At 43.2% G+C, this 26,710-nt stretch overlaps 1 protein-coding gene across 1 annotated transcript; it reads left to right on the forward strand.

Annotated features, from left to right (window-relative positions):
• The first annotated feature begins 334 nt into the window (after positions 1 to 334).
• Positions 335 to 26,495, forward strand: LOC310877224 (scavenger receptor class A member 3-like). The gene is made up of 12 exons (XM_083791019.1): positions 335 to 827; positions 13,722 to 13,757; positions 14,979 to 15,023; positions 15,950 to 16,069; positions 19,592 to 19,672; positions 20,138 to 20,256; positions 20,528 to 20,772; positions 21,778 to 21,997; positions 22,283 to 22,371; positions 22,785 to 22,977; positions 23,760 to 23,937; positions 24,778 to 26,495. Exons 1-12 carry the CDS (start codon positions 821 to 823, stop codon positions 25,272 to 25,274), a joined length of 1,830 nt encoding a protein of 609 aa, XP_083647145.1. The 5' UTR covers positions 335 to 820; the 3' UTR covers positions 25,275 to 26,495.
• Positions 26,496 to 26,710: the final 215 nt, after the last annotated feature.

The raw sequence follows: 26,710 nt of genomic DNA on the forward strand, positions 1-26,710 counted from the left end.
TCAAGGTGCCCAGTCTGCCATGTTCAAACATTTGTGAGCAATTAGCCTCACTTTCTACAAAACATGTCACCCCTCCCTCTCTCCCCTCCTAACTCACTTTCCCTCCCTCCTTTTCTCCTTCCACTCCCCCTTGTCTTCTGTTACTCTATCTTCATTTCTTTGTCTTTGCATCTTTCTATCACTGCCTCCCTCCCTCTTCCCTTCTCTCTCTCTCTCTCTCTCTCTCTCTCTCTCTCTCTCTCTCTCTCTCTCTCTCTCGCCCCGCCTTCAGCCATGTTTCCCCAAGCAGCACATGGTTTCACTCTGGTGTCCACAGTTGCTTTGGGCTCTGGAGTGGAGGATGTTGGAGGGAACGCTGAGAGGAATTCAGAGAAGCTTCAGCAAGAAAAGTCTTTCAGCTTGTCAACATTCAGATGCATCACGTCCTGCACTGGCAACTAATGAGTCTAGCAGTGGCTCACTACAGAGAACATAGAGTGAACGTTTTAAATTTGGAACATCTTAACACGCAGAACACAGTTTAGGAGCATCCTTCAATTATAGAGAAGTGACAAAGAAACTTTCGGAAGTGTCACTAGTGGACAGCCTTTTATTGAATATTATTCTTGGTAAAACAAGGGGACTGTAGGACTAAAGAGTTCTCCAGTCCATTGCAGGACAAATGGTCAACAGAGAGTTGTATGAATGAGTTTGTACCAACAAAAGTGTCACTGGTGAGTGAAGACATCCTGGGCACTTTCATCATTATCTCCATCATCTGCTGTTGCCTGCACATAGAAAAGGTGTTTACCAACTGAAAGGACTTTTTGGAACAAGAACCATGAAAGGTAAAGGGAGAGAGTCTTTATTCCCATTCCCATGCCTGAATTTCTTTGTCTTCCACTGAACAGGTTTAACCACTTAAACACTTGGTAAACTTGACCCGAGTTGGCTCTGTCCTTGGTCCGCTCTGTTTTCCTCTGCACTCTTCTTCACCGGAAATAGCCGATCTATAAGCTCTCACCTCGTTGCCCGGTGCTGTGAGCTTGTAGATCGGATATCTTTTGGCAAATGTTACCCCCCAAAAATTGGATTGGGTTTAAGTGTTCAAATGCATGCAAACATGCATGTACAGTACAATTGAGTTGGTGTTGTGGTTTCCACATACACAGTGCAGTGACGAACTTAGATTAAGATACTCTAAGTCTGCAATGCAATGCTGTACCCCCTAATGTAAATAAAACACTGCATGCATATACATTTGCAAAGTCAAACACTACGTACAGAAAATGTTGTGTAAAGAGCAGTATTGCAATATTTTCACTTGATACAGTTCTATTGCTGTATAGGTTTGTACATGCCATGCTACGGAAAGTCTCAAGGTGATTTGAGAATTTTGGAATAAATAGAGCTACGTTGTGTAAAATAAATGTGTAGGAGAATAGAATTATATTGTGTAATAATATGTAGGAGAAGTGACTGGAGCAGGGTCTATGTTTATGTATAGAAGATGGCTGTGTGTGTGTGTTTCACAGGTGATGCTAGTGATACTGCACTCATTTGAGTACAGCTTTGAAACTGGTTGCTTCCTTGCAATTCAAATAACATTCCTTTCCTATAGACAGAGCTACTAGACCTTGGCTATGATGATGCATGCAGCTGTGTGACATGGCCATGTATGTACAGTATATTGTCATGTAGTGGGAGACATGTAGTCAGTTACTGTACGTTTTCAGGGTACCTGGACACAAAATGTGCAGACATCTCATTTTTCTACAACCCGGCAGTCTGGCTCTTGAGAAAATGCAGCTTGTTGATGTTGGATGGAAGACTTTTGACAAGTCAGCTTGGAAGTGTGTGTGCGCACGTATCATATACTGTAGCCAGCCACACATTTGCTTACTTGCCACTAGAAAGCGTGCACACGTATGCATGTGCAGTCTGTGGATGTGTGTGCTTGCGTGTGTGTGTGAGAGAGAGAGAGAGAGAGAGAGAGACCGACAATAAGAGGAGTAATTATACTTCATCGTATGATGGAGTCTCATACCAATAAAAAGCAGATCTACAAGCTCACAATGTGTCGTGCTGCCGCTGAGACGCATTGTGAGCTTGTAGATTGGCTATTTCTGATGGAGAGTTGATGGAAAAAGGTAGCCTCCATGTTTTTTAAGTGGGAATCAGAGAGCGAGGCGGAAGCGAGGTGGAGGACTATTCACACGTGGTTCTGAGGCTATGGAATGTGTTATGAAGTGTTGACGTATTTACAATGCAGCAGCATTGGCTCAGCCTCTCAACATCCCACATGGCATATACTGTAGTACACACAACTTCAAAACAAGTACACAGTAAACTGTTTTACAAAGTATTGAATTAAAACGAGGTTAATTTTTACATTCTCAGAGTTAAATCAACACTCCAGATTTTGCTGTGTGTGTAAGTGAAGCTCACAATTTATAGCCAGGCTTCAGACTGTGACTATAGTTTTTGGACCAAAAAGGAATACTGTTAACCACATGAGCCTTTACTGCATACGTTTTCACTTGAAAGCTGCCATATAGCTTGAGGGCGGACATCTGGTCATCAGAAGGTGTCCATGAGCAAGACACTTATTCCACACTTAGTGCTCTTTATGACCATCTGAGCAGCCATCAGCTGGAAGCTTATTCATGCCTGTGGAACATTGCGGACTTATAAAGACATGCCCAAAATGATGACGCCTGTGTGAAAGTGGTTAATACAGTACATTCAATCCACATTTGTTGGGACAAAGCATAGTTAGTCGCTTTTCCTTGTCTTTTAGTCAGTAGCTGCTGACTGTGTTGTGCATGAAAAAGGGAGGGTGGGAGGAGTGCACGTGAAAGCGAAATGCATGGATATAAGATTCCGTCTCCGTCGCGTGGAAGCCTCATATGTCCAAAACTTAATTTTCAGTATTCAAATTCAGAAATAGTAAAAGTAGCAGATCTACATGCTCACGAGTCGCTTCACGCAGCGTCTCGAGCTGCTATTTTTGTGTGGCGATGTAGTATGATCAAGTACGGCATTCATTTACAGAAAACCGCGAAAGGTTTAAATACGGAGACAAGAGGTTTCTGCCCCACAGTAAGGCAACGATGATATGCGAGTCACGCAGGACATGCAAGCCTGCTGGCGCACACACAATAAAACTGTACGGTGGGTGAGTCTTTCACTATATACACACGCTACCTGACCGCACAGTCCTGCTGGGCTCCTGATGTGGTCTTCTTCACAGTCTTGGAGTGGGCCCCCTTTGGGGCCCCGGTGCCGATCTGACCCGACCTCAGCCGTGCCAGAGCAAAACATGCTGCCTCACACATTCCAAGTGTTACTGCTGAGGAATGGCAAAAGAGCAGAGACAGAGAGAGAGAGAGAGAGAGAGAGAGTGTGTGTGTGTGTGTGTGTGTGTGTGTGTGTGTGTGTGTGTGTGTGTGTGCGCACATGGTGATGGGGGGGGTATTACGGAAAACAGGTGTGTGGCTGGCACATGGAGCAGGAAAGTGTGAGTGAAGGGAAGAAAGATGGAAGGCGAGGGGGGAGAACAAAAGACATAGGCCAACAAAGGCGGGGCTATCCGAGTGCTACTTGAACAGGTCTTGAATCAATGTGACAATAAACTGGGGGAGGTATTCTGTGTCCATGGAAAGTTCTCTGCATGAGGTGGTCTGGTAAAGCTTCAGATCAACATATGTAGCTCTATCTTCAAACTAAACCGAGTGTGCGCAGTAAAATCCTCAGTGTTCATTTATCCAGTTGTAAACCTGAGAATGTACAAATGTAAATTGACCCTTTTATGGGTTTCATTTGTAGCTACATTTCTCAGTTTAATGAACACAGAGGACTTTGCTGTGTAATTCCAGAGCAAACACTAGACTGTGGGAATTCTGTGCACACCCTTTGGCCCTCGTGGCGTCGTAAACCAGACCGGCCTCGTCTCTATGGCCTCCTTGGCCCCGTCGAGCCCAATGTGGTCTAGTCCTGAGAAAACAGGGCCGCGTTTATGGGATCTGGTACCCAAATTCTCCCGTTTCTCTGCCGAAAACCACAACAAAAGGATGCTCCCTGGTAATGGCTCGTCCATAATTTCAGCTTCACTCCATGGATCAACACATTCCAGACATTAACAGTTGTGTAAGGAGACCACACATTCCAATGCGAGGGTATCTGAACCGGGTGGGATGTCAGCAGAGGTTTGGAAAAGGGAGACACGGCTTTACGAGTTGTGGTGGAGAGACCTCCAGTCCTATCTGGAGAAAGGCCCGGCATCTTGTGACTCTGGTTTTACTTAAGCCTGCATGGATGGGTTCAGTGGGGCTTCTAAGGGTTTTTTTCTGGCTGACAGAGTTCGAGTTGAACCTGAGAAAGAAAGTGATCTGTCTCCACGTTGCTCTTACTTTTTTACCTACTTTTTTACTGGGTATTTCATACTGCAGCTATTCCAAAACCAATCTACAAGCTTACAACTTAGCCACTTGGCTATCAGGTCACCCAAAAGTATTGTAATCAATTTTTTTTTTTTTTTTTTTTTTTACAAATTCCGCCTATAATGAATGGAATTTTAATACAAAACTCCAGTAAGAGAGCAGCAGCTTGCATAACTCAATCAGCCAGCTATTTAGGAGTGAGAAGTATACTGTATATGTATATATGTATACTGTATTCTGTAGGGGTGGTCAGGGTATATGCTGCTATAGTATACTGTAGGGGTGGTCAGGGTATATGCTGCTATATCCAGTCCAGGGCTAAATTAAAGTAAAGTCCAAGCCACAGATGGCGGGATATGGAGGGAGGGAGGGGAGTTCCTCCCTAGGAGGAACCACCACAGAGAAACCACATACAGTACATGGAGTGGTCTTGGGCATTAGTTGACTCAAGGGAGCCTGAGGGTTGTGTTGGGAATAACCCAGAGTTCAGAACAACAAATCCCAGGGGGAGAACAATCATGGAGGGAGGAGGAAGAAGACGGAGAGAGACTCCATGTGGGTGGAGGTCACTGGGATAACATCCTCCTTTGTTGAGCCCCGTTTTATACTTTGTAGTTATACCTTTTATACTTTTACTCGTTATTGTGGTTGCCTATAGGCAAGCAGACTATTGTTATTGCATCCCAGCGCTTACATCGTTGAGAACGATTACATCGTTGAAAATGTTTAAATCACGCAATAACTCTATTCTCCCCTCCGATGGCCAGAACTCTTCCCAAGGCATTAGTGTGCTTTGCCATCATCTGATTGGACTCTTCTAATTGAACAATATCCCTAAAGGGATAGGCAACCACACTCGCATCGGATTGCATCTTTCTAGTTACTTAGTAGATTTAGATTATTATTACAAAACAACAAAACATACCCACATCAGCACTATACATTTTGGACATTTGAAAATAGCAGATCTACAAGCTCACAATGCTCACTTTCTGCTTTTGGTACTTTTTGATACCAATACTTTTGTACTTTTACTCAAGCTAATTTTGAATTCCGGACTTTTTACTTGTAACAGAGTATTTCTACATTGCAAAGTCGTTAAGAAACAGCAGCTCTGTTTCTGGATTTTATGTCATATTCTATGAGCTGACCACCTTAGCACTTTTATGGAACTTGTTATGTCCAATCAGACATAGTTTGGAATAGCGCTGTAAAGTGTCCTGTAACTTAACCGCCGTGTACTAGGCGTATCTGTCTAGAGTTTTCTCTGTGCTGTTTTGCTAGTGCTGGCCCTTTCTGTTTTGATAGGTGGGCTGGCTGGCCACTGTACAACATCTGGACCTGAGGCCTATGCACTGCAAGTTCTGACATTCTGTGCACTGAACGGTTCAAATAAAGAATGGACAATGACACGTGTTTTAATTAAATCTTTACCTAATTTGATTATCCCGCCTTTGCTTTGTTATTTTCTCTTTAACCTTAAGCCCTATTTATACTTCTATATCGTACAACATCCTGCACAAAATAGCCTATAAGCTATAGGGGTCGCATTGTGATGTGTAAGCTTGTAAGCTCGCATGCAATTACACATTGACGAAGGCCTGCGGTCGAAACACGTCTGTTTCTGTTGTCCGGTGACTTCTACTGCAAATTAAAAAAATAAAATACTGAAGAGAGTCACCTTGTGAGTACAGGTCCAAGTTCTATGTTACTGGGAATCTGCTCACGTCTTTTATTCCACTAGAATCACCTCTCCACCTGACCTCACACGGCCTAGTGAGCCCACCCACCTTGAACAACAGCCAATCTAGCGCATTGTTGCAGCTTTACACACGATTACACTTTTTAGCTGCATTCTCAAGAACAATAAAACACTATTTAATTTTAGATACCATTTATTTCATTCAGATTAGTGAGGGAAATTTCTGTGGAGCTAAAAAAAAAAACTTTAATTATTTTTGCTGCCCCCCCCCCCCCCCTCTCCCTCCCCCCCCCCCTGCATGGCACATACCCAAAGCTACCAGTTGTGTGCCAATTGCCATAAACCTAGCCTGACATGACCTAGTCTAAAGGTACCAGTTGTGTTCCATACAAACCTATAGCCTGGCATGACCTAGTCTAAAGGTGCCAGTTGTGTTCCATACAAACCTATAGCCTGGCATGACCTAGTCTAAAGGTACCAGTTGTGTTCCATACAAACCTATAGCCTGGCATGACCTAGTCTAAAGGTGCCAGTTGTGTTCCATACAAACCTATAGCCTGGCATGACCTAGTCTAAAGGTGCCAGTTGTGTTCCATACAAACCTATAGCCTGGCATGACCTAGTCTAAAGGTACCAGTTGTGTGCCATAAACCTAGCCTGACATGACCTAGTCTAAAGCTACCAGTTGTGTTCCATACAAACCTAGCCTGACATGACCTAGTCTAAAGGTACCAGTTGTTTACCATACAAACCTAGCCTGGCATGACTAGTATTTCAAGCCAGACTGTTGACTCACACAATAAGTCTGTGCAACGCCAACGGATGCACTGAAAATGATTTGGGAGTAAAGCGGATGTAGCGGATTTAGTCTTTGGAGTTGCGTAAATCTGCCCTACTGTAAATGTAATTAGTCAAAGGAGTTTGCTGATTAGCATAAATGGAAATTCAAAAATATATTTATTTTCATGAACAGAAATGACAAACAGATGAGCTTCTGTTATTGGCTTTCAGGAGGTTCCAGCGTCTACTGTAACTGTAAGTATATATAGCATTCAGAGATTCTGGAATTAGTTGTTTGGTTACACGAGCCTATAGTCATGACCAGACAACACAAAATGATTTAGCTATTATTGCAGATTAGTTTAATTTCTAGGGTAATTCTACTATCCTACTATAAAATTAAGGATTCTTTTCTGTCCTCATTTTCTCCTCAGTGGACATGCACTGACCACTGACATAGACCATTGTCATTATACAGACAGAGAGAGAGAGAGAGAGAGAGAGAGAGGAAGATAATGTTTAACTTTTCCCAATGTAAGCTGTTTATGAGCATTTTCGCCCACATGCTATGGGATATATGTAGTCGCGGTCACTGTCCATAATTTATAACCCAGAGAGACAGAGAGTGGGTGGAAATGCGGACAGTGACTCACACGAGCAGTGCCACAGTTAATTAATTGGCAGGTGTTTCCAATTGTGAAATTGTGCTCTCCATTTTTGGTATTTTATAGTAGGGTTGGACCTGGGCTGCAAACTGGACACACCAGAGCAGACGGACGGACAGACGGACAAACTTCAAATTCACCAACATTGCAGCTGTACAAAAAGCTTGAATTATCCTCTTTCAATCTGTGATCTTTCATACAGCTGCAATGTTGGTGAGTTTGACGTTGTCTACTCTAATATACAATCTGATAGGACTTTTGTGTTTGGATTGGATGTATGGGCTGTCAATGGCAAATTTCAGCTAGTTAACGGTGCCGGAGATTAGCTGGTGACGGACGGACGGACGGACACACACGGACGGACTCACACACACAGACACATGGACGGAGTGCAAAACATACTCTCTCCCCATGCCTTCGGCCAGGTGGAGACAATAACGTGCAGAAGCATTAATTACAAAACAGCTCCCAGTTGTAGCACTAAGTGTGATAGTGATATCACAGTTGGCACAGGGACAAAACAGTTATGGGCCTTCATGCAGATCTTTCACCTTAGTGGGGCCATGAAATCTATAGTTGGGGTTTCGACCCCATTCTTTTTTTTTTTTTGTAAGATTTTTTTTTGCGGCTTACGCCTTTTATTGTTTTTTGAAGGGACAGACAGTAGGCTGACAGGAAACGGGAGAGAGATGGGGGAAGACATGCAGTAAAGGCCGTGTCGGGCTCGGGAGTCGAACCCGCGGCACACTGCGACTGGATTACCAGTCGGGTGCCCAGACGGTTATGCCACCGCCTGGGCTCGACCCCATTCTGCGTTTACTTTGACCATGTGCACATCCCAGGGCATAGACTAGTAGAGCCTGTAGAGGCACCTATAAACAGCATGACAGGTCATTTGGGTTGCAAGCATCTAATTTCAGGCAGAATAGCTAGTGCACTCCATGATGATCAGTTATCAACGAGGTCCGCGTTGATAAATAAGGGCCTTAGAGTTTCATGTTATCCCTCAAGCAGTGATGGAAAGTAAGTACATTTACTCAAGTACAATTTTGAGGTATTGTGTAGGAGTATTTCCAATTTTCAGTACCTTTAAGATTTGTTTTGGGGCTTTTTATGCCTTCATTGATAGCGAACAGTAGATAGACAGGAAAGGGGGAGAGAGATGGGGACATTGGGGAGTGACACGCGGCTAACTGTCCGGGCCATACTTTTACTTCTATTCCACTATACATTTCAGACATAGGCAAATATTGTACTTTTACTCCACTACAATTATTTGAAAACTTTTTTACTAGTTTCATGCATTAACCACTTCAGCCCTATATACATTTCAGCCATTTGAAAATAGCAGATCTACAAGCTATTTTCAAAATATTTCTTATACATTTTATACATATGAAAACTTGACATGGGACATTCTGCATAATGAGTACTTAATACTTTGTGTACTTTACGTACATTTTGATACCAATACTTACTCAAGTAAATTTAGAATTCAAGACTTTTACTTGTAACACTAGTAGTATTATTTCTACATTGCAGTATTGATACTTTTACTCAAGTAAAATAATTTTTATTATATATATATATATATATACTGTACCAGCCATACGCCTCCCTGTCAAACTCTTGCCATAGGAAATAATGGGGAGATGAAATATAGGTGGATGAGGTGAGCTAAGTCACATCTGCTTATATGCTGTTTAAACATGTTCCTGGTTATGTGGGTACATGTATGTTCATTTCCCTTTATGCTTTGATCTCCTGTACAGGAGCTCAACAGAAAAGCATTGAAAACTAGGAAGCTTTGTATTACCCACAAGAAATGACCAGATAATAGCGCTGTAGTTCTAGTTGCTTCCTTATTTATGTTATTCAAAACACAGTTTCTTAATTAATGATATTCTATGCACAGCCTGGCAGGTCCCCAGGGTTCTGAGCCCAGCACATTCCATCTAAACAGAGCAGTCAAACATTGAGTAGTATTTATTTAAACATGTACTGTAGCTATGTTGCCACAGTATTATTAGTAGTATTTCTTTAAACATGTACTGTAGCTATGTTGCCACAGTATTATTTTCACTTCAGTAACCTTCTCCAGGGTGGACATGTGGTCAGTTACATCAAGAACTTCCAGGTGAATTCCAACATCCAAACGAAAAATACAGGTGTAAAAATAGGACATTTAATAGCCTTGTGGTAATTTGACACAAACAGTGTTCATATTTGAAAAACTGCATTTAAACTAAACCATATACTTCATCCATTTTACTGGAGTGTTTCTCGGTTCAGCGACATAATATTCCCACTGAAAGGAACTTTGAACACATTCAAATTTTATTAGATTTTGTTGGGCATGTTTTTCAAAACATTTCCTGCAGCTGCACCTGTGCTCATATTTGTAATGGAAATGTCAGCATACACTTACTAGTCTTTCATGGTGTATTATTCATATTACCTCCACCAGTTCTCCCACTCTGAAGACTAGAAGGTCTCCTGGTGGATCAGGTTCTTTCCAAGCAGTAGTAGTACTGTGACAGTACTAAACTTTGACTGTGACGGAGTGTGCGTGTTTGCGTGTGTGTGTGTGTGTGCGTGCATGCGTGCACACTGCACACATACATGAGTGTTGGAAAGGTTGACTTGCTCCACTGACATGAGACAGATATGCTTGTGGTTTTTCCATAGGACAGGGCAGGCTTATGAGGTAAATTGTGAGATTCATCGTGTGTGTGCGTGTGCTTGTGCGTGTGTGCGTCCGTGTGGCGTCCGTGTGTGTGTGTCTTTCTCAGGTATAAAATGGTACATTAGGATCTGCTATTCCAGACCTCAGCTGACTCCTCCTCCTCCTCATCATCATGATAAACACTGTTACTGCCACGTGCGCTCCTCTCTCCTTTCCCTATCCCTTGTTGCTTCCTTTTCTCCCCTTTGTCCCTTTGACCACATTGTGTGGGAGCATGAGATCAGGAGCATAAAGGGTGCTTGGCCAACTAGACTAAATCATTCTGCCACAACACAGATGTTTGCTCATCAGACTTTCCCTTTTTGCCTTAAAGAATATATAGACAAAACAAAATATTACAATTTATAATAAACATAAAATGTTACAGTATATGCAATTCAACCAAATGCAACAGATGCAACAGATCTAACACCAACAGCTGAATGTTTGTCTATTGTCCCTAATTTATACTTTGACGAAAAAGCGTGTAATTGTCGAGGAATACACTAAGTTATACATTTAAGGAGATCAATGAGAAGCTGTTTTCTGTCCCATTATTATCTTTACTGACATTTGACCTGTGGTCTGAGGGATGGGTCTTCCCATTGTCTCATGTGTTAAGACCCACCTACTCCCTGAGGGAGTAGCTCAGTGGCCTTGTGGTTAGAGTGTCCGCCCTGAGACTGGGAGGTTGGGGTTCAATCCCCGGCCGGGTCATACCAAAGACTGTTAAAATGGGACCCAATATGCCTCCCTGCTTGACACTCAGCATCAAGGGTTGGATTGGGGGTAAGTCCCTGCGACATGTCCAGGGGCTGTACTTGTACATCAAGCTGCCTCACGCTACAGAAACAGGAGATAGGCTCCTGCCCTATGGGCCTCATGGCTACAGAAACAGGAGATAGGCTCCTGCCCTATGGGCCTCATGGCTCGGCAAGGCTACTTACTACTACTACTCCCTACTCCCTGAGGGAGTAGGAATGTATTTAAGCTGAAGTCTGACTGAGTTGTGTTGAGTCAGTATGGTGTTCCATTGCAACACTTTAATGCTGGCTCCGTATTCGAATACTACATTTTAATACTTTGAAACTCTGAATTGTGTCTGTCTCATTATGTTGTTTAACTGTGTTATAAGTGCTCTCCAAAAGATTCCATAACATACAGTAATACAACAATCACATATTTTCAACTGTTGCATGACATTATCGTTTGACAAACCAAGTTGCAACTCTTCAAGTTGCATGAGTTAACTAAAGGATGTCGATCCTCAGGAAATATTTTGTCAATTTTATATCTTTTGGTTTGGAAAACAGACATCTTGCAATTTTGATTGAGAAATGGAATAACAAAAACACATTTTATCACTGCAGCATACCTCACAGCAGTAGTCTGTCCAGTTCACCTCTCTGATCTCCATAAGAAATGACATCTCGAGTGCTGATATGGCCATGTGACCATAGAAATACCAATTTCACAGTTAATAGGAGTGATAATATTTTTATTTGCTTTTAATTGTTATAGTCATACTGTACATGTTTACTATATGTACAGGGACCTGCTAGAATTGTATTAAATCATACTCCGTGGTGTTGCCAATCGTCCCACTTTATGTGCAAATTATGACCACAAACGAAGCCACTGAAGCGTCCACAAAGGCAAACATGTTCAGTAAGTAGTAGATTGAAGTAGCTTACTGTCGGTATGGGCCTTGAATGAGCCTATTTCAATGTGCTAGTTACTAGCACATTGAAATAGCCTAGGCTCATTCATTCAAGGTCTACTAGCAGCTAGTAGACGTACTGTAGACCCCTGGGAGATGGATTGCTGAGGTGAAGCGTAACACTACTATCAGCACGCCGTAGTTATCTAAGCTGTGCTACTCATACTGTGCTGTGTTGGCGATGCACAGGATCGAATCCAGCATCTTGTGGTCCAAAGGCAAGTGCTCTACTGACAGCTACCCGTTTACACATTTATTTGTAGGCTACTTGGTTGCACGTCATGTTACACACTGAAAATACCTGATCTACAAGCTCACAATGTAGTATTAATCCTGCACTTATCATGTCACAGTACGTGTCTCCACTTCTTTCTCACACGCTGTTTGCCTACAGTCTGTACTAAGCGGCACTGAGAACTGTCCTTTCATGACACAAAAATACAGCAGTATGGAAGACTGTGCGAATGTTTCTCTTTCATTTTCCAAAGAACCATATTTCCAACTGGTCAGCGACTCACCGAACCATTTCTTTCGTCCTGTATTTGTACAGTATGTGTGTGCCCACGTGCGTGTGTTTCCTGTAGACACATTTCCTTAAAGTTGTCTTCTCGCAAAACGCATGCCAGAGGATGTGGTAAATCAGGTGTTGAGCTGCTGGATACTGTTGTTTTGGTGGTGAAGCTGATGACATGCAATGATTTGGCATTATAACTATAATGTCAACATATGGTTTAATGTCATGCTTCAAAGCAAATTGCCATTTGTGGTTCATCATAGGCAGCCCAGCAGGGTTCTGTGGAAATCATCAAATCATTTGTAACACTGATCAAGTCCTGTCTCTTGCTCTCTCTCTCTCTTTCTCTCCCTCTAGTCTGCTCTCTTTCTGTCTCATTCTCTCACTCTAACTTTCTCTCATTCCCCCTCTCTCCCTCAGACAACAACCTCCATAGATTTCACCTTATTGGAGTCTGATAGGCATGTACTGATAACATAAGTTAGCACACGCACGCACACACACACACACATACGTGTGACACAAGTGCGCATGGGTGCACGCACGCACACACACACAGAATGTATGCTCCCACTTTTCTCATACTTTGTTCCACCAGGGGGCTGTTTTTCCTAACAGTCGGTGCTCTCTGTCCCAGGGCTCAGAGCCATTACCGAGCTGAATGATCGATTGGTCAGAGACAGAACAAATACACCCCTACCCCTTTTCCCCTCCGGGCACATATAATTGTGCTTTTACAAGATGGCTGCCAAGTATGACCTCAGAACAATACACATCAGAGCCCCATAGTGCAGGCCGGGTGACTTGACAGCATTCAGTAAAATCCTCAGTGTACACTCTCGGTATTACGGACCTGCGTGGGTCCCTTTGGTTACATTTGTAGACTCTCACATTAAAGTACTGTGGATTTTACAGTATGGGATTGGGTGTTGTTTAAGTCTCACTGAGGGCCGCAGGGACTTGTAGAATGTACCTTTGGACTGCAGGACCTGGTTTCTGTATGATTTATGACATCTGTAATAAAACTTGTGAGGGGCTCCAACGAGATGGCGTCACCCCAGCTTGAGACCGTGTAGCACTTGACTAGACCATCGTTTACCAATGTGGTTTTTCATGTCTTTGTCCCTGTTACAACAACCCCCTGACTCTGACTCTCTCTCTCTCTCTCTGCTTTCTCCTTCTCCTTTTTTGCAGAAAGCTATGGTGGATACGAGAACCAGCTCTTCAAAGGCAAGGATCACATTATTCTCTGTTCAATGCTACAACAGTGTACCGATGCACTATAGCAGTGCTTTGATTAAAAAGACAGTTGATCATTCTGGAGAGGTGCACTCCTTGCTCTCCCTACACCCCATATTTATTTGACAAACTGTAACTTTCTCAGTTACGTACAGTTATACACATCCACAATACTTAGCCCCAAATCATTTTAAGTTTACCGATTTGGAGTTGCTGCTTTTATTTTGAGTTTATTGTTTTACTGTCATGTGATGTCATGTGTTGTTGTTGTTGTGTCGTAGTGTATTCAGTCTGGAGCCCTGGAACCAAACAAATGTCTCTGTGTGGGATAATAATCTGAAATTGAACCTGATAGTTGGAGGTACACCATACGCATACGGTATACATCCGACTCTAGTCTAGCTTACATGTACAGTACTGTACCACAAGCTGACCTTGGATTGAATCCCTAAAGTGACTTCTTCCCTCCTATGCTTCCCCCAAACTCAGCTAAATCTGTCTGCGAGACCTCATTTTATGTTGTACAAAATGTGTCCACTGTCCTTTGCGATGTACCTTCATGCTCCCTGGAGGATGAACACTGCTGATTTTGGTGACCCCGTGGCCGCACCCTTAAGCCACAATTTCCACTTGCAGACATATCTCAAATCTAATGGATGGATAATTATTAAACTTTCTGAGCGCATTCATACTCCCCAGAAGATGAACCCTATAAGCATTAGAGTTCCATAACCTTTCACAATTGTCACAGCCCTGGCCACAGTCTGTGCCACACCCACTCATCCACTGCCCTGATGACTTCCTGGACCCACCTGTGTGTCTCACCTCACCTGCTCCCTAATTAACCTAGTCTATACGTATATAGCCCTTGATGCTCTCATGTGTTTGTTGGATTATAAGTTTGCTCTGCCTTGTGACTAAGTTTATTCCTGCCTTGTAATGGTGTACCTTATTTCTAAGTAAAATACTTTAAGTTATTCCTGGTGTCCTGTGTTCTGCATTTTGGATCCTTACCTGGGATAGAAGCCTGACAACAATGAGTGTTTGTATTTGGTGAGGGGTAATGGGTGAGCATATTGAACTGGTTCAACCTATGACAAGATATACCAAGTTGGGGTTAACTTGTCTTACACCCTACTGGTAGAGAAGATTTGAGAGGGATTCATCAAAATATCATGTGTTGTGTGCAACAAACATTGACTTGTTTTGCAGAGGAGGACCTTACTGGAGAAGAAGAGGAAATGCCCTCATTTAGAGGTAGGGCCACCACACACGCACACACGCACGCACGCACACGCACACAATGACAGAGACATCTGCCTTACATCTTCATTCTGTAACGCCAACTAATAATGTTGTATTCACTCCACTCCACTCCACTCACTGCCAGTGTGTGTAGCGTGTTGTAGGCATGGCAGACATCCAGAGGCTGCAGTGCTTGCGTGGGGATGTTATGTGTGGTTAAAAGCTTGTCTGTGGAGTCTTTGCCTGTCTTTATGCATGTGCCATGGCAGCTTAGTTATGCATGCTTTCCACATCTGCTCCACATATCCTCACATTTAGTTGCTCAGGCAAAGACTGATCGGACCTGGCACAATCTGACGCTCGGTTACATGGCTCTCACATTACTGGTATCTCTCTCTGAAGCTTAACCCATTCTGAACGGGCACCCATTTTGGTGTCAGCATCATGTTATGCTTTAGCTATTTAAAAATAGCAGATCTACAAGCTCATATCGCGCCACCGAGTGGCGCGATACGAGCTTGTAGGTCTGCTATTTTTTTGAAAAATCGAAGAACGACTGACATTTTTTAGAATCTGATCTCAGGTCAGAATGGGTTCATCAGACCAGTGTGTGTCCGGCGGAAACCTCGTATGAATCTGATCTCAGGTCAGAATGAGTTAAAGGCACTGAATCGGGACCACTATAATACTAGAACACTATAAGGTCGAAACCACTTGGCAGCCTTATTGGTTTGCCCTAAAGAAACATGCACATACAGTTGTGAGACCATAAATTAATGACAAGGAGTTGAAAAATATGAACCACACTCCATATTTTTACACTGCCTATTTGTTCCATTTCATGTATTTGTCTGTTTATTTATTAATTTAGTTACAGATAGATAATAGATAATAATATGCCGTCAGAGCTCAACTTCATTCCTTTGTTGCATTTCTAGGTCGTACCAGAGGTGGCTGTGTCAAGTGTCAGCAGACCCATTCTCTCCAGTTGGCCGTCAAAGTCCTCTATGGTTTCTTTGCCTTCCTGATCATAACCGTGGCTGTACTGGCATCGCTAGGTGAGCTCTTGACCTCGTGTTATACTATTTAATCTGACCGCACTACAACAGTTCCAGAGTCAGGGATGAAATATAACAGAAATGCTTCTTAATAATATTTAACAATGGTTGTGGAAGTGTGAATTTATAGCCCTAGGTTGTTATCCCTGACTTAGTGGAAATATGGAAACTCTTCACAAAATTGAACCACAGAAAACAGTTCCTTTGGGGCCTGGACCGCTGGTCCAGTGGTCTGGCTAGGCTCCATTGTAGCCTGACAGCGTATCGCGGGTTCGAATCCCCGTCCCGACGGCCTTTGCTGCATGTCACTCCCCATCTCTCTCTCACCCATTTCCTGTCTACGTACAGTGTTTTCAATAAGGGCATAAAAAGGCCCCACAATAAATCTAAAGAGAATACACCTCCTTTGGCAAAGAAAGTGTGTGAACAGAACAATATTGTTGTCAGTAGCCGGTGTTTTCTTAGAAACTTGGATTATAGCAGATGTTTTAAAACATCTCTGGACAGTAGGTTTCTCCCGTGATATGTTAGGGTAATAGCTAATAGCACTTAAAGTGATTGCATATGTGGAATTGTGGATGTTTTAATGAATTAAAGAATGTCCATTTAACCGCATAGAGATTAAACAAATTTAGCAGTCAGAGTTTGGAGTTTGGAGCTGCAGAGCACCATGTTTTACCTGACAGCTGCTTCACCATAACAGATGCTTTCCACATTAACATTGCCTTGTTATTGGTCTTGGAAGCTGTAAATCTCTATTTTTTTATAGGAGTTCAGACATCTCAGTGGACGCTTTGCAAGGAATTTGGTAGAGCGACTCTGGATTCCGCTGCACGCATGCATGCACTGCACAGAGGCACATAAACACAAACAATCAAAATGTGCTTGTGAAAGGCAGAACATACATACAGTGCATACAGTACATGTATTGTAGACAGACACACATGAGCTCATGCTTACATGAAGATGCACAAATAGGATAGTTACAGTAGAACAACACTCTATTAATGCCCGGGGGGACATTCTGGTTGTTGGTTCTAACTTCCTACACATTATATAATGTTTGTAATGTACACCATGTTCCCTTACATATACTGTACATATACAAGCACAAACAGGCACCCAAACACAACTCGCACAACAATAAAATGTTGAAAATGTCCATATCACCCCAATATCTGTTTTCCAATGGTCAAATATATTCCTCAAGAAAATATTCTTAATAAATCTTCAACTTTCTGAACACAGTGAACAGGCACATTTAGAGCTTCCTAGTTTGATCTGCCACATTAGGCCTGATTTGGCTTTGCCCCGCAGAGCCATGGTCACACATGCTACTTGTTTGTTTCAGCCTAAATATGAGAACCTTGAACTAAAAGAAAACATGTTCAAATAGTGATCATTCTTTTTTCTTCATGTCTGCAGATGGTAGCTAATAGCCACCAAGTTGGCACCACTCTGGCAATTATGGGCCTTTGTGGGTCTCTCTCCTGATTGGATAAAATCCAATAGTATCCCGACCAAATGGGTTTTTTTATGTTCACTAAAGAGCTAGAAAACCTTTTACAGACAAATATCACTTACAGTAGCCTATACGACTACACTATAATCAATCACATGGCGAATTGCAAAAGTAGCAGCTCTTGCAGATCTACAAGCTCACAACATGTGGCATTGCAAGCGAGCTGTAATTTGATAATCTCATTAATATTATGCTTTCATAAGAGTGCACTTCCTCAATAAGCTTTGCCATTACAAGTGACAACCATGTTCAGCGTCACCTGAGTAGAGAACTAATGCAGAGTAGCAGGTGCTATGCAGAGTGCATGTGGGAGCATTTATGAATACTAACATGGTGCAGGGTTCTTTATTAAGCCCCTGAGAATGCAGCAGGGCCTTTAAAAAAAAAAAAAGTTCACATTTCAGACATTCGGTCATAGACTCATACGCACTACCAGTGCAAACACATTTGCATCTGTGACGTGCACTTCAACAAATGTAAACATGCGAGCATGCACAAACATTTGATGTAAGCATATCTAAGCCCTTAATGACACTCATGTAAACACAGTCACACATGCACGCACGCACGCACGCACGCACGCACGCACGCACGCACGCACGCACGCACACACACACACACACACACACACACACACACACACACACACAACATAGTTGTTGTTGCTCCCTTGGGAAATATGTTTGGGAGCTGGTCCCAGCCAGCTGGCCAAACCATCATCCATCAGCGTTTTGTTTCTGTTTGCTCCATAATGGAAACCTGATGTGATTTGTTGTCAATAGTTTAAGTTTCACTTCCTGTTTTCACTTCAGTAATTGCATTCTTCCCGTCAACACACATGCTGCATTATACACTGTACACAAATTATGTGGAGAACTGGAAGAAATGGACGTCTAACGTCTTACTGTATATTGCGACATGTAACTCATTGCATGAATTTTTTAAACGGTTTCAGTAATCCTTGCAATGCAACACCCACCACATTTATATGTTTGTCTTTCTTTATTTTTCTTTTCCGTGTATCTTCCAAGTGTTTTTTCTTTTGTGTGTTAAAGTTTCTATCTGGGGAAAAGGACTGCATACGGTTGAGAAACACGAGGTATCAAAACAGTGAGTCTCGGGACCCTATAAAAAAGATAAAGAATGACTCAAACTATTATTGTTGTTATTTATAATTATGAATTGCATTTTATAGCGCTTTTCCAAGTGCTCAAAGCGCTTTACAATGGTTCACTCATTCATACATTGGGAGGTGAAGCGGCGAACAGTCGACACCAGCGTCCTCATTTCCCACATTCACACACCAATGGTGGCAAGCTCACACGACCAACTCATTGGAGGCAATGTACAGTAGGGTTCAGTGGCTTGCCCAAGGACACTTTGACATGTGGACAGGAAGAGCCGGGAATCGAACTGCCGACCCAGGGATGGACGACCTGCCCATAACATTTACATTACAACAGGATTTCAACTGTACACGCACACACAGACAGAGACTTATGGATTTCTGTGTCAGGCATGCCTGCCATCTATTAGCCAATTTATCATTCTGTTGAGCTGGTCAAGTCATTGTGATGTCAGAAGTGATGTCAGCTGTATCCCCTTTTATACCTATATATGGAGTCTGGCCCAGGCAGAGGCATTTTGTGGCGATATGCTGGAGTCTGGCCCGGCAGAGGCCTTTTGTGGCGGTTCTGGACAACCGTGGTTCCGACCGACTCGACACCGGGCACTGCACTCCCTGTGGGGGTGTGGAACGTGTGTCGAAAGGGGTGAACGGTTCTAGAGTTACGTGGATGACAAACGTACAGACACACAGAGACTTGGTGCATTTATAGTTAGATAATTATTCCTATAAAAATATGTTTTACTGTAGTATACTATATAATAATTAGTATTCTTTTTTCTTCACAAGTCACATACATGTGTGCAAACCTGGCCAATAAACACATTCTGATTGTGATTCTAATGAACCTTTTATTTGCTTTGTGTCTCCACAGTGTTCAGAAAAGTAGACAACTTATCTGGTGAAGAGGCCTTTTACCACCAGAAGATCACCAAGGTGGAGCAGGGAATAGAGGGTAGGACGAGGCATGGGGAAATCAATGCACATGTGTTAACAAAACAGTGTTTGGTATTACATAAGTAATGATGCATTAGCATTACATAATAACATTCTATTTATATTACTACTGTTAGCTATAGTAATGCATTACTTTGAAAAACACTGTAGTGTTTTTAAAGCTCCTATATAAATGTAGTTTGTCTACAATTTGCTAGCGCTTTTCTTTTCAAATATCGTGTAGAAGGTGACAGGTGCTACAGGTTTGTGTTTCAACATGCCATTGACATTTTGGCTCATAACATTTTATTTTAAAACCAATAACGCATTTCCATTTAATGTTATAGCTTGTCCTCTTGTGATTCATTTTTGTAATGCAAAAGTAATATAAGGCAATACTTGACACAGGAATTCATAGGGGACATTTAGTCATGTTTTTTCTACTTTCCACCTCCCCTGAATCCCCTTCTTCTCTCCCTTCCAGACCTGAGTTCCACTACTAATTGTTCAGGCTGTCTGGATGTCAGTCACTATACCGATGAGATCAGCCGGTTGAAGAGAGAGTTTGAAGACATCCAGAGGATGATACTTGGACAGGAACAGGTACAGTGCACATATAATCATGTTAATGGCTTGATTTGCGGCACCTTTTTCTTCCAAGCGGCTCCTGCATGCTTCCTTCGAAAGCAGAGTGGATGGGCTTCTGTTACAAAAAACCTGAATGAAAAGATTTTGAAAAGAAAGAAAGCAGAGTGGAGAAATACACAACCAATCAACACAATCAACTTGTTCTCAAAATAAATGCCACCTCTCTCCCTTCATTCACTCCTTCCCTCCCTAATTTCCTGTCCCTTCTTCCCGGTGCTCTCCCCAGGTTCTGGACCAGGCGTCTCAGACTGAGGCGACACTGAAAACTGCCAGTGGCCGTCTGTCCCGTGACCTCCAGAACCACACGGTTTCCATCAAACTCCTCAATCAGTCTGTGGAGAGGTATATGGGCCAGGTGGAGGGATGGAAGGACGTGATTGAGGAGACAGACGAGAGGATGAAGACCCTGTTGCAGGACCAGTACGACCTCAAAGCCACCGTGCAGCAGGTCAACACCACTGTGGCCCTCAGGTAGTAGCAATGAACATCTATTCTAGATTAGATTAATCAATGAATATTGCCAGCAGGATATCATAGATTAGAACAGTGGTTCTCAAAACATTTTCATGTCAACGACCCTGGACATTGACATTGTACTAGGCCACAAACCCCTATTTGAAATATAGTCTATGCCAGGGACCTCCATAAGAGAATTAAGGTCAATAGATGCTCCTTCCGAGATCGGAAAAACCTTCAGGATTGGACAGGTTATTTCACCTCCCTTTCTGAACAAATGTCTAGACATCTGTAGGAGCAATCTGAAGGAGCCTTCAGATTTAGTAGACTTGTGAAACTGTCTATTTTGTTGGTGAGGAGATAATGCAGAGAGTAAAACCAGAGACCCAGGGGGTCCATGGACCCCAGTTTGAGAACCACAGAGGCACATTCGATTTGTACATCATCATTTTTCGACCACGGTCGAGATCATGGATTTTCACAATGCCACGCCAGACTTCCCAGTCCTTCGTTGCCATCCCCAGTTCTTGCTTACTGATGCATGTGTCCCTAGCGATGACATCAGGGAACAACAGTTTTCTACCTCTGGTCTGCTTTGAGGCAGGATTCCAGAGAAGAAGGGTAGATATAACCTCATGATCAGCTCTGTAGCAGTGGCCAGCAAACTGTGTTCTTCTGGATCGGACTAGTGAAGAAACCTGGAAGAAACACAGGGAAGGTTCCCGTATATTATAGAGAAATCGATGGGTAGCTCTTCCAAGAGAGATTTTTTCTCAAATTTCTTTGAAAGTGTCCATGTCTCGGAGCCATAGAGTAGAATCGGCTCGACAGTCGTCCTAAATATTTTTACTTTGAACCTCTTACTAAGCTGGGATGACTTATGCATGTCATTGCAGGCTGACCACGCCATACCCTTCCTAGTTTGAACGTCATTTTGGGAAGAAGATATATATGAACCCAAATACTTGTAGTCATCAACCGTCAGAGTTAAATGAACTGTACTGTACTGTCATGTGTCAGTGCCATGTGGATAGACGCGCTGCAGAGGAAGGCAGACGAGGAGACGTTAGTCCTCCAGAAGATGACCGTAGACTGGCAGAACTACAGCCGCGTGCTGAGCGCCCTCAAGTCCAACTCCAGCAGCACCACGCAGACCGTGCGCAGCATCCAGAGTGGAATCTCGGCCACGCACCAGAGAATCAGCATGTCATCGGAGATGGTCCACGATCTCACCCTGCAGGTGAGAGTCTGTTGCAGCTCACGCCATTGTAAGATGGAAATCTACAAGCTCACAACCTTGCATAGAGTGACGCATTGTGAGATTGTATTGGAACATGCTTGAACGTGTGTGTGTGTGTGTGTGTGTGTGTGTGTGTGTGTGTGTGTGTGTGTGTGTGTGTGTGTGTGTGTGTGTGTGTGTGTGTGTGTGTGTGTGTGTGTGTGTGTGTGTGTGTGTGTGTGTGTGTGTGTGTGTGTGTGTGTGTGTGTGTGTGTGTGTGTGTGTGTGTGTGTGTGTAATGTCCAGGTGATGAACCTACAGATGCAGTTGGACAATGTTACTTCCTTCATGGATGAACATGAGGAGAACATGCATGACCTCCACTATCATTCCAGGTAGCACGCACGCATGCATGCACGCACGCATGCACGCACACACAACAGTAACAGCAACAAAACCTTGTTGTGTGACCCATGTGGGAAAAAAACGTTTTTTTTTACTATAGAAATTAAATCAACGCTGGATTTTACAGTGTTTTACACCTGATACATATACCGTGGCTATTCTCAAATAACCATGGTATTTGTTAATATGCATGTAGCAGTTTGGCTAATCTCTGTTGTTTTAATAAATGCTTTATGAATAAAGTTGTATTTTATTTTATTTGATAAACTAGGGTAGAGTAGTGTTTAAACTGTTTTGATGCTATATTAGTTCATTCTACTTGGGGGGTCCCCAGTAGAATGAACCCCCTCTTTGAGAACAAATGTATGTATGGCTTCCCACTATTGTGTGTGTCTTTCAAAAGGTACTATGAGAACCGCACAGGGGAGCGTTTCTCCACTATAGATGGCCGCCTGAACTCCATCGACATGGAGATCGACACCATCTCATCCAGCATCAACGCCACGGTCAGCCATGTCCAGAGCATGTACAAGTACATCAACATGGAGAGCTCGTCCTGTCAAACTCGCCTGGGCAGCCACGCAGAAGACCTGCAGGTTGGAGCCTCACAATGTTATTTTATTAACCACCCTAGGCCAGTTGTTCTCAAACCATTTAATTTCAAGCACCCCCATAACTGTCTCTGAGAGTGTGCACATGGAATATAACACACCCTCATGGAACCATAGGGTCCCCATGGGCCTGGACTCCACTTTGATAACCACTGCCATACTGCAGACTGATTTTGTAGTTTGTTTTCCAGTTCAGGTTAAAAACTACAGATAAAAAATATGGAAGGTTACTAGGTTAGTAAGCATGCAACACAGCTGCAGCTAATAAATTAAAACGTGTGTGTTATTTGTAGGTGTGTCCAGAGCATGGGTGTGCAAGCCTAGACTGTAGTATTGTCAATGCACATGCAACACACCTACATAACACACCCTTTACTAATTGGATTAGCTGCAGCTGTGTAGCTTACCTCACTGTGTAGTCTGCATGCTGTCAGTTTTATGTGGCCTGCCTGCCATGTTTTTACCCTGCTGTAGACATTTTCATGGAACAAATGCATTACAGAGGCCCCCATGGATGGATTGATTACTTACTCTTCCGTGGATAGTACACGATTTGTCTCCATTTCCTGACAAGTAACTATTCTGGACATACGGTTACTACCCGGCAGCGACGATATATTTCTATGGATGCTAGACGGAGTTGCACTTACTGTAAGATATTACGGTGTCTGAGGAGAAGAGAGAACTGTTTGTACAGTACGTTGCACTGTTTTGAAACGTCTTCCATGCTTCCTCTTCATTCTGCCCCATAATGTTTTCCTCATTAGAACCTGAACAGTACAGTGTTGCTGCTCCTGCAGCTGGCCGACACGCTGAGGCAGCAGTACAAGTTGTTGAATGTCCGTCTGGACATGGACGTGTGGAACCTGTCCATGGTGATGGAGGAGATGAAGCTAGTGGACGTACACCATACCCAGCTCATCAAGAACTTCACCATACTAAAAGGTACAGGGTAACCACTTCAACTCTTATTTGTTGACCGGGGCCCCCCAGGGGTCCATAGTTGGTCTCCTCCTTTTTCTTCTCTCTACACCGATACATCAGTGAAACTAGCCGATCTACATGTTCACAACATTGTGAGTTTGTAGATCTGCTATTTTCACCAAATGTTTGCCAATTTTCAAGTTCACCTATTGTGACAGAATATAGGGTTAGGTACACTAGGTGCTGGTGTTTAAAGAACAGCAAGTAAAAGACAACACAAAAACAAACAAGCAGCCACTCTATAAGGCTAGCAATCCATTCTGGTCCCAATTTGGAGTGTTCTACACAAACTTAAAGGCGTTGGTCTCCCCACTTCCAGAGCAAATCAAAGTAATACTGCCCTCTATGGGTTGAAAATTAAGGAAAGGTATTTGGTGATGCTCCACTTTAGTCCACACACCTTCGGAGTACAGTCCAACAAAGGGCAACCGGGCGGGCATACCGGCTGGGTGGAATTTGCGTGCGATTTCACATGGGCCTCCTGATATGGTGCCATAGGCTCTGAATCAGCCACCTTCACAATCAAACCAAAAGGCCACATGGTGAAGGTGGAAAGAAACAGGTTTGTTTTAACGGAATCTCAATTATTGAAACACACTCCACCTTTTGCACAATATATGCCCATCCAGGAGGGGCACCCAATGCGAGTTGGGAGACTCTGGGGGGCGACTTCACCTCAGATGCTTTTCTTTAACATGTGAATGAGGCTTGTTCAAGCTGAAACAGGATGTTAAGTTGCTCTTGAACACCTCACACATATTAGTGAATTCAAGCAGAGTACTCTCTCCTCTTCCATCACAGGTGCTCCTGGGCCACCAGGCCTTAAAGGGAACCGTGGTGAGACTGGAGCCAGGGGACCTGTGGGTCTGAGCGGGAACAAGGGCGAACGGGGCCCTGCTGGGGGCCGCGGGAACACTGGAGAGAAGGGTTTCGTCGGACCGAAGGGTGATGGCGGGGAACCGGGCCCCACTGGCGCTAGAGGAGCGGCGGGGATCAAAGGAGCCAAAGGCTCTCTGGCCCAGCCGGGTCCACGGGGCGACAGAGGCGAGAAGGGCGACGTAGGCGTTCCTGGTAAAAACGGATTTCCCGGACCCAAGGGACCTACAGGGATCCAAGGCCAGGCAGGGCTTCCCGGGATCCATGGGCAGCCTGGACCCCGGGGCAAACCTGGGCCTGTGGGAGCACCTGGGCCACCAGGAACCCCTGGACCTCCAGGATTACCATACATCCCGGATCAGACCAGTATTCAGCAACGTGCTCGGAGAGACGCACCAGTCGCTGGCTCCAAGAGGCAGTAGTTAGATAGAAATATTGGAGAGAGGGGAATCACTATACCATAAATAATTGAGATGTGGTCTGAAGACATCTTCGCATTGGCTGGTGATGATGCGACCCAGATCTTCTCGTTAAATCGTTGCAGATCCTAATGGCCAAGTGTTAAAACGCAACGTTTACATTTCAGAACAGATGAAACGCTCACCTGATATAATGACATGGTGAAATAACAATGTGAGGAGAACCACAAGGACGAATGAGGTGATAGAACTGCTGCCAATGTCACCATTTTGTCCCATTTTTTGAATCCAGTGATGACTAAGGAAGACTCCCCAGTGTATGGATGGACTTTGACTTGGAATTGACTCTTTTTAGGGGAAATAGATGCATACTCGGGCTGCCCGTCACTGGCACACAGTAACTAATGAAATTGTCCCGGATGGTCCCTAAACTAAAGCTATATACGGTATGTGCTATACAGTGTCTATAAGCACAAGCAGGATGTACTGTAACCATGATTGAACTTCACAGATTATTGACTTTGATCTATTGCCAAGAAGTGAATGTATGAGGGTTGTCTCCAAGCCACCAAAACAATACATTAAATGGGCATTCCCATCTAAACCATGATGGTACTTTTTGTAATGTTCTTTAGGGTTTACCTATGTAACCTATCCATGCACTACTACGTATGAGGGCACACTAGAAAACTAACTTTTGACATTATAGATATTGACGCATGAATTTGTAATTGATGGCACTTTATGGGTTCTTTAAAGTGTAGAAATGAAAGACTGTTTCATATCTTAGTGTTGTACGTATCAGAGCGGGCACTCTGAATACTGTCATTTGCACCATTTGGAGGAAGTAGATAACATTTGCATATTTTATACTACTACAGTCATTCTGTCTTTCAGGTGCTTCAGAAAGCAAGCAAGAATACAATATTTTCAGTGTGATGTAGTTAATTTCAGCATCGTTTTTGTACAGTGTTGAGCAGCGCCTCAATGAAAAGTTTTATATCATGTGTTGAAGTGGATGTTTATCATATACTGTATCTACAAACATTATTTGTTGTTTTTGTTCATTTTGTTAGATTTTCTCATAAAATGTGACAAATGATACGTGATAATGAAAAAGAAAAACAGTTGAAAAGGGGGACACAGTCACTATTTTCGTAAAGCCCCTTGTGTTATGAAATGCGACTGGCTTGCATGGAACTTCAATAAATGCTTGTATAATTTGTACAATTGTCTGCAACTTACTTTCAAAGCACATTTCTACTGTTGCCTGTGAGTGTACTCGGACTGCCCTAGGCTGGGCAGGGAGTAATTTTGTAGATTAATTCAGAACATATGCCAGCCCCTCCCATTAGATATTTGACATCGACTTTCAGTGACTCAAATATGCTTTATTGTTTAGGTTTTACATAAAGCAGCCATTCTTCCTCTTCTACCCA

This window comes from Protomyctophum parallelum, assembly GCF_964188405.1.
Source record: "Protomyctophum parallelum genome assembly, chromosome: 19".
In the NCBI taxonomy this organism is placed as follows: domain Eukaryota; kingdom Metazoa; phylum Chordata; class Actinopteri; order Myctophiformes; family Myctophidae; genus Protomyctophum; species Protomyctophum parallelum.